General features: G+C 48.3%; 1 protein-coding gene across 6 annotated transcripts in view; it reads left to right on the plus strand.

Annotated features, from left to right (window-relative positions):
- LOC137384190 (WW domain-binding protein 2-like) overlaps positions 1–13,115 on the plus strand; it is a 118,444-nt gene that overhangs the window by 80,976 nt on the left and 24,353 nt on the right. For 5 of the 6 annotated variants that reach the window (XR_010977538.1, XM_068057832.1, XM_068057834.1 and 2 more), the window contains exon 7: positions 5,316–5,392. The exons of the other annotated variant lie outside the window; for it this stretch is intronic. Coding sequence is in view for 4 of the 5 variants with exons in the window: in XM_068057832.1 (XP_067913933.1) it covers positions 5,316–5,392 (77 nt within the window). In the remaining variant the exon portion in view is untranslated. The remainder of the gene's footprint in view (positions 1–5,315; positions 5,393–13,115) is intronic. 6 annotated transcript variants of the gene reach the window in all.

Raw genomic sequence — 13,115 nt, forward strand, 5'->3', positions numbered from 1 at the left:
CTCTCTCCTCTCTTTCTTTCTCTCTCCTCTCTTTCTTTCTCTCTCCTCTCTTTCTTTCTCTCTCCTCTCTTTCTTTCTCTCTCCTCTCTTTCTTTCTCTCTCCTCTCTTTCTTTCTCTCTCCTCTCTTTCTTTCTCTCTCCTCTCTTTCTTTCTCTCTCCTCTCTTTCTTTCTCTCTCCTCTCTTTCTTTCTCTCTCCTCTCTTTCTTTCTCTCTCCTCTCTTTCTTTCTCTCTCCTCTCTTTCTTTCTCTCTCTTCCTCTCTCTTTCTCTCTCTTCCTCTCTCTTCCTCTCTCTTCCTCTCTCTCTTCCTCTCTCTCTTCCTCTCTCTCTTCCTCTCTCTCTTCCTCTCTCTTCCTCTCTCTTCCTCTCTCTTCCTCTCTCTTCCTCTCTCTTCCTCTCTCTTCCTCTCTCTTCCTCTCTCTCTTCCTCTCTCTCTTCCCCTCTCTCTTCCCCTCTCTCTTCCCCTCTCTCTTCCCCTCTCTCTTCCTCTCTCTCTTCCTCTCTCTCTTCCTCTCTCTCTTCCTCTCTCTCTTCCTCTCTCTCTTCCTCTCTCTCTTCCTCTCTCTCTTCCTCTCTCTCTTCCTCTCTCTCTTCCTCTCTCTCTTCCTCTCTCTCTTCCTCTCTCTCTTCCTCTCTCTCTTCCTCTCTCTCTTCCTCTCTCTCTTCCTCTCTCTCTTCCTCTCTCTCTTCCTCTCTCTCTTCCTCTCTCTCTTCCTCTCTCTCTTCCTCTCTCTCTTCCTCTCTCTCTTCCTCTCTCTCTTCCTCTCTCTCTTCCTCTCTCTCTTCCTCTCTCTCTTTCCCTCTCTCTTCCTCTCTTCCTCTCTCTCTTCCTCTCTCTCTTCCTCTCTCTCTTCCTCTCTCTCTTCCTCTCTCTCTTCCTCTCTCTCTTCCTCTCTCTCTTCCTCTCTCTCTTCCTCTCTCTCTTCCTCTCTCTCTTCCTCTCTCTCTTCCTCTCTCTCTTCCTCTCTCTCTTCCTCTCTCTCTTCCTCTCTCTCTTCCTCTCTCTCTTCCTCTCTCTCTTCCTCTCTCTCTTCCCCTCTCTCTTTCCCTCTCTCTTCCTCTCTCTCTTCCTCTCTCTCTTCCTCTCTCTCTTCCCCTCTCTCTTCCCCTCTCTCTTCCCCTCTCTCTTCCCCTCTCTCTTCCCCTCTCTCTTCCTCTCTCTCTTCCTCTCTCTCTTTTCCTCTCTCTTCCTCTCTCTCTTCCTCTCTCTCTTTCTCTCTCTCTTCCTCTCTCTCTTCCTCTCTCTCTTCCTCTCTCTCTTCCTCTCTCTCTTCCTCTCTCTCTTCCTCTCTCTCTTCCTCTCTCTTTTCCTCTCTCTTTTCCTCTCTCTCTTTTCCTCTCTCTCTTTTCCTCTCTCTCTTTTCCTCTCTCTCTTTTCCTCTCTCTCTTTTCCTCTCTCTCTTTCCCTCTCTCTCTTTCCCTCTCTCTCTTTCTCCCTCTCTCTCTTTCTCCCTCTCTCTCTTTCTCCCTCTCTCTCTTTCTCCCTCTCTCTCTTTCTCCCTCTCTCTCTTTCTCCCTCTCGCGCTCGCCCTCTCGCGCTCGCCCTCTCGCGCTCGCCCTCTCGCGCTCGCCCTCTCGCGCTCGCCCTCTCGCGCTCGCCCTCTCGCGCTCGCCCTCTCGCGCTCGCCCTCTCGCCCGCTCGCCCTCTCGCGCTCGCCCTCTCGCCCTCTCGCCCTCTCGCCCTCTCGCCCTCTCGCGCTCGCCCTCTCGCGCTCGCCCTCTCGCGCTCGCCCTCTCGCGCTCGCCCTCTCGCGCTCGCCCTCTCGCGCTCGCCCTCTCGCGCTCGCCCTCTCGCGCTCGCCCTCTCGCCCTCTCGCCCTCGCCCTCTCGCCCTCTCGCCCTCTCGCCCTCTCGCGCTCGTCCTCTCGCGCTCGTCCTCGCGCCCTCTCGCGCGCGCCCTCTCGCGCGCGCCCTCTCGCGCGCGCCCTCTCGCGCTCCCCCTCTCGCGCTCGCCCTCTCGCGCTCGCCCTCTCGCGCTCCCCCTCTCGCGCTCGCCCTCTCGCGCTCGCCCTCTCGCGCTCGCCCTCTCGCGCTCGCCCTCTCGCGCTCCCCCTCTCGCGCTCGCCCTCTCGCGCTCGCCCTCTCGCGCTCGCCCTCTCGCGCTCGCCCTCTCGCGCTCGCCCTCTCGCGCTCGCCCTCTCGCGCTCGCCCTCTCGCGCTCGCCCTCTCGCGCTCGCCCTCTCGCGCTCGCCCTCTCGCGCTCGCCCTCTCGCGCGCCCCCTCTCGCGCGCCCCCTCTCGCGCGCCCCCTCTCGCGCGCCCCCTCTCGCGCGCCCCCTCTCGCGCGCCCCCTCTCGCGCGCCCCCCTCTCGCGCGCCCCCTCTCGCGCGCCCCCTCTCGCGCGCCCCCTCTCGCGCGCCCCCTCTCGCGCGCCCCCTCTCTCGTTCGTCCTCTCGCCCCCTCTCTCGTTCGCGCCCTCTCGCCCGCTCTCTCGCTCGCGCCCTCTCGCTCGCTCTCTCCTCTCTGCGCCAGAGATATGGTCCTGCCACCTGATGCCAAGTATTCTCCGGAGGCAACGAAGATGGAATGAATTGAGACGTCGCTCTTGGCTGGCATACGTTGTCCAGGCCTTGCTGACATAGAGCAAGGTACTGAGGACACAGGCCTGATACACTCGGACTATTGTGTTCCGTGTCAGTGCGTCATTTTCCCACACTCTCTCGGCCAGTCTGGACATAGCAGTGGAAGCCTTTCATATGCACTTGTTGATTTCTGCGTCTAGTGACAGGTTACTGGTGATAGTTGAGCCTAGGTAGGTGAACTCGTGAACCACTTCCAGAGCGTGGTCGCCAATATTGATGGATGGAGCATTTCTGACTTCCTGCCCCATGATGTTCGTTTTCATGGAGGCTGATGGTTAGGCCAAATTCATTGCAGGCAGCCGCAAACCTGTCGATGAGACTCTGCAGGCACTCTTCAGTGTGAGATGTTAAAGCAGCATCGTCAGCAAAGAGGAGTTCCCTGATGAGGACTTTCCGTACTTTGGACTTCGCTCTTAGATGGGCAAGGTTGAACAACCTGCCCCCTGATCTTGTGTGGAGGAAAATTCCTTCTTCAGAGGACTTGAACGCATGTGAAAGCAGCAGGGAGAAGAAAATCCCAAAAAGTGTGGGTGCAAGAATACAGCCCTGTTTCACGCCACTCAGGATAGGAAAGGGCTCTGATGAGGAGCCACCATGTTGAATTGTGCCTTTCATATTGTCATGGAATGAGGTGATGATACTTAGTAGCTTTGGTGGACATCCAATCTTTTCTAGTAGTCTGAAGAGGCCACGTCTGCTGACGAGGTCAAAGGCTTTGGTGAGATCAATGAAAGCAATGTAGAGGGGCATCTGTTGTTCACGGCATTTCTCCTGTATCTGACGAAGGGAGAACAGCATGTCAATAGTCGATCTCTCTGCACGAAAGCCACACTGTGCCTCAGGGTAGACGCGCTCGGCCAGCTTCTGGAGCCTGTTTAGAGCGACTCGAGCAAAGACTTTCCCCACTATGCTGAGCAGGGAGATTCCACGGTAGTTGTTGCAGTCACCGCGGTCACCTTTGTTTTTATAGAGTGTGATGATATTGGCATCGCGCATGTCCTGGGGTACTGCTCCCTCGTCCCAGCACAGGCATAGCAGTTCATGTAGTGCTGAGAGTATAGCAGGCTTGGCACTCTTGATTATTTCAGGGGTAATGCTGTCCTTCCCAGGGGCTTTTCCGCTGGCTAGAGAATCAATGGCATCACTGAGTTCCGATTTGGTTGGCTGTATGTCCAGCTCATCCATGACTGGTAGAGGCTGGGCTGCATTGAGGGCAGTCTCAGTGACCGCATTCTCCCTGGAGTACAGTTCTAGGTAGTGCTCAACCCAGCGGTCCATTTGTTTGCGTTGGTCAGTGATTGTGTCCCCTGATTTAGATTTGAGGGGGGCGATCTTATTGATGGTTGGTCCAAGAGCTCTCTTAATGCCATCATACATTCCTCTGATGTTTCCGGTGTCTGAGGCCAGCTGAATATGACTGCATAGGTGTTGCCAGTAGTCGTTTGCGCAGCGCCTGGCTGTTCTTTGTGCAGTGCATCTGGCTGCTTTAAGTGCTGCAGATGTTAAATCGCTGGGGGCGTTCTTGTAGTTCAACAGTGCAATCTGGACAGTGAGTGCAGGATATTCAGCTTTCCGGGACCTCAGTTCACCACATTCTTGCACACATGACAATCCCACGTGATCACTCGATTGGGTTCCCGTTAGCAGCCACTGACTGATTTTTGTGCCTTTTGGGGGCGGTCGAGATCAGCTCAACTGGGGAACAAAGCTGAGGATCTGTAGACTTGCATTGATCCATAAGGAAAGCCGTTGGTGTATGTGAGTGAGTGGTACTCTGCTTCCTCAGGATGACTGTCTTAGTCAGTTTGTACCTAGGCTATGCCAGTGCAGAGACATGGATGGGAGCTTTTTATCAAATGTGCCCTTGTAAAATATCACAGCCATAAATATAGATAATCTTGATTGAGCTCTGATTTAGTAACTGAGCAGTAAACAAAAGTTGCATTTATATCTCACCTTTGCAACCTTAGCCATTCTTGAAGTCCTTTTTGAAGTATGGTCATTGTTGTAATGTAGGAAAGGTCACAGCTAATTTTCACACTGCAAGGTCCCACAAACAGCCGAGAGATAAATGTACAAATTTTGTTTTAATGTTGATTTGAGGGATTTAAAAAAAAAAAGGCCAGGACATTTGGGAAAATCTCCCTGCCTTTTGAAATAGTGTCATGGGATCTTTTATATCCACATGAAGTCCCGTCTGGATCTCTAACGTCTCACCCAAAAGATGGCACCACCGATGCAGCATTCCTTGAGTACCGCACTGGAAGTCATCCTACATTATCTCCTCAAGACTGTAGAGTTGGATTTGAACTCATGACCTTCTGACCTTCAGACCTTCAGAGGCGAGAGTGTTGCCCACTGAGCTGGCTGACAGCTGCTGTACAAAGCAGAAAATCTCTGGTTCAGTTAGCTGATGTCAGCCTCTGGGGTTAGGTAGCTGGAATACCAGCCAGGCACGCACTGACTGGGTCTTGACATTGGAAGAGTGACCTCTTCAGTGAGGTACTGGGTCTGGGTGCGAGAAGGTGGTCTGCCCATGCCTGTGGAACCACATTTTTAAAAAGAGTCAATGTCCTTTGGAGAGGTGGGGAGAAGACTGAGCAGTGAGGGGAAAAATATTTGGACTCCTTCATGGGGAAATGCTGCAGGTGTCTGGGGCCACTGCATTTTGCTGCATTGGGTTGGAGGTTTGCACTGTTGGTACATGCATAGTAACAGTTGTTTTTTTTTAAGCTGAGGCAAGGCATGCAGAAGGGGCTGGAAGTACTTGCACAAGTCAGTCGATCCCTCACAGTATGCCCGCACCCATGGTAAGCAACAAGGAGGAAGAAATGTGTTTGATGCCGAAAGAGTTTAAATGTGTTTTTTTTTTTTTGCTCATCGCTATCTACTGACAGTACTGGAATGTTGGTGTTTTATTCCCCTACCAACATTATCATTTCAGGAACCTACCTAAGCCAGTTACAGCATGGTTTAGATGCAGAGTAAAATTCCCTCTACATTGTCCCATCAAACACTACTAGGGCAGATACAGCAATGTCAACTTGCATTTATATAGTGTCCTTAACGTGATAAAATGTCCTAAGGAATATTAGCGAAGGTAACTTGATGCCGAGCCACATAAGGAGATAGGATAGGTGACCAAAACCTTAGTCAAAGAGGTAGGTTTTCAGGAGTGTCTTTAAAGGAGGGGAATGAGATGGAGAGGCGGAGAAGTTTAAGGTTAAATTCCAGAGTAGGCACAGCTAGCAATGATGACACAATTGAAATCAAGGATACTCGAGGCCAGAATCCAAGCAGTGCATTGATCTCGTAAAGTTAGCGCTGGAGGAGGTGAGGGAGATAAGGAAAGGTGAAGAGGGATTTTAAGACCAGGATGAGCAACTTAAAATTGAGGTAATACAGGTCAGCGAGCACAGAACTTGAGTTCGGATACGGGCAGCAGAGTTTTGGATGAGCTGAGGTTTATGGATGAGGGACTCTTCTTCCGGGAGAGGAGCGAACCTGTGGGAAGAACACAGCGGGGAGCGAACAAATAGAGCCCGAGGATTGCGGCCAACAGCACTTGCCTTCCGAGAGAACGGCACGCCAGAGTTTGTAAACAAAGTGAGCAGTGATGTCACAGGAAAGCTGCAAGGTGATTGGTTGTTGAGTAACTGCTGTTAGGGAATATCAGTAAATAGCTGGGTTAGTAACTTCTGTTAGGGTACTTAATAAGGAACAAGTGAGTAGCTGGTTTTTTTTTTGAGTAAGATTATTTTAACTAGTGAACTGATTTTTAGTAGGATTTATCAGTACGAGTAAGATTTTATTTATCCTAAATTGTTGTAGTATTGGTAAAGTTTTTCTTTTTTTATAAACACACAGCAATCAACGGATGACCAATTTGCTAAGCAGCTTTATACTGATGACATTGTATTCTAGTAACATTGAAATTCTATGCTTTCATGTACCTATAATGCCCAGACTTAAATTTGCAAGTGTTATGTACAAAGTCAAGAAGTTATTATTACAAAATTTACATTCCCTTCACTTTTAAACACGATAAAATATTAAGTTCCAGAAATAATAACATTAATTGAATAGCTTTCACTCTGTAAACTATTGCTTCCATAAGATCAAGTTATGTCAGACAACTCTAAACATCAGTAAACCCTTTTACAATAGTATATAAAATAAGTGGGCTTATCATGCCACATGTCATCAGCTGCATGCTAACATTGCTTTCACAACATTGGAACAAAGTAAACAGGCTGATCATGAATTTACTTCAAAATTGAAGATCAAAGCACCTTTGCTACTGCTAAATAAAGGAATGGCAGGGTTGCTTCAACCTCGAGAGTGCACATCCTGTGCTATGTGAAAGATGCAGGATGCTTCCCATATCCTGGAGAACCATTTGTGCAGGAAGTGTCATCAATTGAAGCAGCTTGTGCTCCAGGTTTTGGAACTTGAGTGGCAGCTGGTGACACAGCAGTCATGAGGATGAGAGCTGTGTGGATCGCATGTTTATAGATGTGGTCACCCCACAGCTTGAGAGAATGGATGACCACCAGACAGTCAAAGAATCATGCAGGTAGTGCAGGGGACCCCTGAGTGTATCTCACTCTTCAACAGGTATTCAGTTCTGAACACTGAAGAAAGTGATGCTTCACCTGGGGAGTGCAGCCAGAGCCAAGTCTGTGGCACCACGAGTGGTTCAGCTGCACAGGGAAGACTGGAAGAGCCATAGTGATGGGTGATTCTATAGTCAGGGGAACACGACAAGTGTTTCTGTGGCCGCAGATGTGAATCCAGGATGGTGTGTTGCCTCCTTGGTGCCAAGGTCAAGGATGTCGCTGAGCGGCTGCAGAGCATCCTGAAGGAGGAGGGTGAACAGTCAGCAGTCGTGTTCCACATCGGAACCAACGCCATAGGTAAAAAGTAGGATGTGGTCTTGTAGTCAGTTTAGGGAGCTAGGTAAGAAATTGGCAAGCAGGCCTCAAAAGTAGTAATCTCTGGATTACTCCCCGTGCCATGCGCAAGTGAGTACAGAAACAGAATGATGAGACCGATGAATGCGCGGCTGGAAAGATGGTGCAGGAGGGAGGACTTCAGATTCCTGGGACATTGGGACTGGCTCTGGGGAAGATGGGACCTGAACAGAGCAGGGACTGAGTTCCTTGTGGGACGTTTTACTAGTTTTGAAGGGAAGTGGGGGGGGGGGGGGGGGGGGTGGGGACCTGAGGGTAGACTCAGCTGGGACAAAATTAAAATGGAAGGCGGAAAATTAATGGATGAGTCTGGAAGACACAGGAAATGAGGGTTAGAAAATAGTTGGGTAGTGCTCAAAGGTATCTATTTCAGTGCAAGGAGTAGAGCAAATAAAGCAGATGAGCGGAGGGCACAGAGACATGTGGCAGTATGATCTAGCTATTACAAAAATATGGCTTAAGGAGGGACAGGAATGGCAGCTCAACGTTCCTGGTTACAGGGTTTTCAAATGCAATCGAGAGGGAGATCAGAAAGAAGGGGGAGTAGCAATTTAGGTCAAGGAAACTTTTTTACAGCTGTGAGGAGGGATGATATTTTGGAAGGTTCATCAAATGAGGCCATATGGATTGATCTAAGGAACAAAAAAGGGGCAGTCACATTGCTGGGAGTGTACAATAGACCCCCCAAACAGTCAGGGAGATAAAAGAAACATAGATAATAGGAGCAGGAGTAGGCCATTTGGCCCTTTTGAGCCTGCTCCACCATTCATTATGATCATGGCTGATCATCCAACTCAGTAACCTGTTCCCGCTTTTGCCCCATGCCCTTTGATCCCTTTAGACCCAAGAGCTATATCTAACTCCTTGAAAACATACAATGTTTTGGCCTTAACTGCTTTCTGTGGTAGCAAATTCCGCAGGCTCACCACTGAGTGAAGAAATTTCTTCTCATCTCAGTCCTGAAAGGTTTACACTGTATCCTTAGACTATGACCCCTGGTTCTGGACTCCCCCCACCATCGGGAACATCCTTCCTGCATCTACCCTGTCAAGTCCTGTTAGAATTTTATAGGTTTCTATGAGATCCCCCCCTCACTCTTCTGAACTCCAGTGAATACAATCCTAACTGACTCAATCTCTCCTCGTACGTCAGTCCCGTCATCCCAGGAATCAGTCTGGTAAACCTTTGCTGCACTCCCTCTATAGCAAGAACATCCTTCCTCCGATTAAGGAGACCAAGACTTCACACACTATTCCAGGTGTGGCCTCACCAAGGCCCTGTATAGTTGCAGCAAGACATCCCTGCTCCTGTACTCAAATCCTCTTGCTATGAAGGCCAACGTACCATTTGCCTTTTTTTACAACCTGCATGCTTACCTTCAGCGACTGGTGTACAAGAACACCCAGGTCTCGCTGAATATTCCCCTCTCTCTGTTTATAGCCGTTCAGATAATCTGCCTTCCTATTTTTGCTACCAAAGTGGATAACCTCACATTTGTCCACATTATACTGCATCTGCCATGCATTAGTCCATTCACTCAACTTTTCCAAATCACCCTGAAGCCTCTCTGCATCCTTTTCACAACTCACCCTCCCTCCCAGTTTTGTGTCAACTGCAAACTTGGAGATATTACATTTAGTTCCCTCATCTAAATCATTAATATATATTGAATAGCTGGGGTCCTAGAACCGATTCCTGTGGTACCCCACTAGTCAGTGCCTGCTATTTGGAAAAAGACCCATTTATCCCTACTGTTTCCTGTCTGCCAACCAATTTTCTATCCATCGCAATACACTGCCCCTAATCCCATATGCTTTAATTTTACACACTAATCTCTTATGTGGGACTTTGTCGAAAGCCGCCTTTAAAGTCCAAATAAACCATATCCACTGGCTCCCCCTCATCAACTCTATTAGTTACATCTTCAAAGAATTCTAGTAGATTTGTCGAGCATGATTTCCCTTTCGTAAATCCATGCTGACTCTGCCCGATTCTACCACTGTTCTCTAAGTGCTCTGCTATAAAATCTTTGATAATGGACTCTAGAATTTTCCCACTACCGACGTCCGGCTGACTGGTCTATAATTCCCTGCTTTCTCTCTACCTCCCTTTTTTTAAATAGTGGGGTTACATTAGCTACCCTCCAATTTATAGGAACTGTTCCAGAGCCTATAGAATCTTGGAAGATGACCACCAATGCATCCACTATTTCTAGGGCCACTTTCTTAAGTACTCTGGGATGCATACCATCAGGCCCTGGGGATTTATCGGCCTTCAGTCCTATCAATTTCCCCAACACCACTTCTCTACAAATCCTGTGACATTGATCACAAGTCGTGGGAGTCAGTTGCTAGCGTTCGCCAGAGCTGGTGGGCAGCCATAAAGGCGGGGCTAAAGTGTGGTGAATCGAAGAGTCTTAGTAGTTGGCAGGAAAAAAGACAGAGGCGCAAGGGGAGAGCCAACTGTGTAACAGCCCCGACAAACAAATTTTTCTGCAGCACCTGTGGAAGAGCCTGTCACTCTAGAATTGGCCTTTATAGCCACTCCAGGCACTGCTCCACACCACTGACCACCTCCAGGCGCTTACCCATTGTCTCTCGTGATAAGGAGGCCAAAGAGAGACTTCTCTACCAATACTGATTTTCCTTCAGTTCCTCTCTCACTAAGCCCTGTGTTCCCCAACATTTCTGGTATGATATTTGTGCCCTCTTTTGGGGCAGCACAGTGGCTCAGTGGTTAGCACCGCAGCCTCACAGCTCCAGCAACCCGGGTTCAATTCTGGGTACTGCCTGTGTGGAGTTTGCAAGTTCTCCCTGTGTCTGCGTGGGTTTCCTCCGGGTGCTCCGGTTTCCTCCCACATGCCAAAGACTTGCTGGTTGATAGGTTAATTGGCCATTATAAATTGCCCCTAGTATAGGTAGGTGGTAGGGAAATATAGGGACAGGTGGATGTGGTAGGAATATGGAATTAGTGTAGGATTAGTATAAATGGGTGGTTGATGGTCGGCACAGACTCGGTGGGCCGAAGGGCCTGTTTCAGTGCTGTATCTCTAAACTAAAACTAAAGACAGAACCAAAGTATGCATTTAGTTGGTCAGCCATTTCTTTATTCCCCATAATAAATTCCCTGTTTCTGACTGTAAGGGACCTACATTTGTCTTCACCAATCCTTTTCTCTTCACATACTTATAGAAACTTTTGCAGCTCGTTTTTATGTTCCCCGCAAGCTTGCTCTCTCACTCTATTTTCCCCTTCTTAATCAATCACTTGGTCCTCCTTGCTGAATTCTAAACTGCTCCCAATCCTCAAGTCTATTCTTATTCCTGACAGATTAATATGCCTCTTCCTTGGATCTAATGCTATCTCTAATTTCCCTTGTAAGCCATGGTTTGGCTACCTTCCCTGTTTTATTTTTGCACCAGACAGGGATAAACAATTGTTGCAGTTCATCCATGCGCTCTTTAAATGTTTGTCATTGCCTATCCGTCATCCCTTTAAGTAACTTTTCCCAATCCGTCATAGCCAACTCGTGTCTCATACCTTCGTAGTTTCCTTTATTAAGATTCAGGACCCTAGTCTCAATCAACTATGTCACTCTCCATCTTAATGAAGAATTCTGTCATATTATGGTCACTCATCCCTAAGGGGTCTCGCACAACTAGATTGTCAATTATTCCTCTCATTACACAATACCCAGTCTAGGATGGTCTGTTCTCTAGTTGGTTCCTCAACGTATTGGTCCAGAAAACCATCCCATATACACTCCATGAATTCCTCTATATGCAGATCAACGTCACCCATAATTACAGATGTTCCTTTATCGCATGCGTCTCTAATTTCCTGTTTAATGCCATTCCCAACATCACTACAGTTTGGGGGTCTGTATACAACCCCCACTAACGTTTTTTGCCCTTTTGTGTTTCTCAACTCTACCGATACAGATTCCACATTGTCACAGCTAATATCCTTCCTCACTATTGTTAATTTCCTCTTTAACCAGCAATGCAACTCTATGCAAAGCCTTTTGCTTTTGTCTGTCCTTCCTAAATACTGAATACCCCTGGATATTCATTTCCCATCCCTGGTCACCTTGCAGCCATGTCTCTGTAATCCCGACTATATCATACCCGTTTACATCTATTTGCGCGATTAATTCATGCAATTTATTGTGAAGGCTTGTCTTTAACATTTCTTGTCCCCTTCCCACTATTTTTCACTGTGGCCCTGTTTTGATTCTGGCCCTTGATTTCTCTGCCTATCACTTTTTTTTTCTTCCCCTTACTGTCTTTTGTTCTTGTCTTTGATTTCACCCCCCACTCCCGACTCTTTGCAAAGGGTCCCATCCCCCTGCCATTTTAGTTTAAACCCTCCCCAACCACTCTAGCAAATACTCCCTCGAGGACATCAGTCCCAGTCCTGTCCAGGTGTAACCCATCCATTTTGTACTGGTCCCACCTCCCCCAGAACCAGTCCCAATGCCCCAGGGATCTAAAACCCTCCCCCTCACACCATCTCTTCACATATTCATCCGATTATATCCTGCTATTTCTACTCTGACTAGCACATGGTACTGGAAGTAATCCTGAGATCGCCTACCTTTTTTGAGGTCCTGCTTTTCAATTTACTTCCTAGCTCCCTATATTTGTTTTTTTTTTAGGACCTTATCCTTTTTTTTTTTAAAAACCTATCTTTGCACCAATGTGTACCACGGCCACTGGCTGTTCACCCTCCCCTTCAGAATGTCCTGTAACTGCTGTGAGACATCTTTGACCCTAGCACTAGGGAGGCAACATACCATCCTGGAGTGTCTCTCTTGCGGTCACAGAAATGCCTGTCTATTCCCCTTACAATTGGTTCCCCTATACCTATTGTGTTCCTACATTTTTTTTTTTTTTACTCCTCCCCTGTGCAGCAGAGCCAACCGTGGTGCAATGAATTGGGCTGTTGCTGCTTTCCCCTGAGAGGCCATTCCCCGCAACAGTATCAAAGCAGTATACCTGTTTTGCAGGGGAATAGTCACAGGAGATTCCTGAACTGCCTGCCTAGTGGTCACCCATTCCCTTCCTGCCTATGGAGTCTGAGCCTGCGGTGTGACCACCTCTCTCTCTACGTGCTATCCATGATACACTCCGCCTCGTGCATGCTCCAGTGTCCCCAGCTGCTGCTCCAGCTCCGAAACCCGGGCTTCCAGGAGCTGCAGCTGGAGACCCTTCCTGCATACATACTGGTCCCGGGCACTGGAAATGCCCCCAGCTTCGGACCTGGAGCACGCCACGGCTTTGAGCTCTCTCTTGCCATGACTTAACCCTTTTAAATTAAACCTTTTGGAAGATTTTGATACCAAATAATATAAATTACTCTAGGGCCCTTCCCTGGTCCTCATTACTACAGAACTCCCTTTAAAAAAAAAACACTACTTACTATATATGGAAAAAAAAAAGAGCAGATATGTAGGCAGATCTCTGAAGTACAAGAACAATAGGGCAGTAATCATATGGGATTTTAATTACCCCAATTTTAACTGGGGATAGTTTTAGTGTGAAAGGCATTGAGGGAGCAGA

Source organism: Heterodontus francisci, chromosome 26 (assembly GCF_036365525.1).
Source record: "Heterodontus francisci isolate sHetFra1 chromosome 26, sHetFra1.hap1, whole genome shotgun sequence".
NCBI lineage: Eukaryota > Metazoa > Chordata > Chondrichthyes > Heterodontiformes > Heterodontidae > Heterodontus > Heterodontus francisci.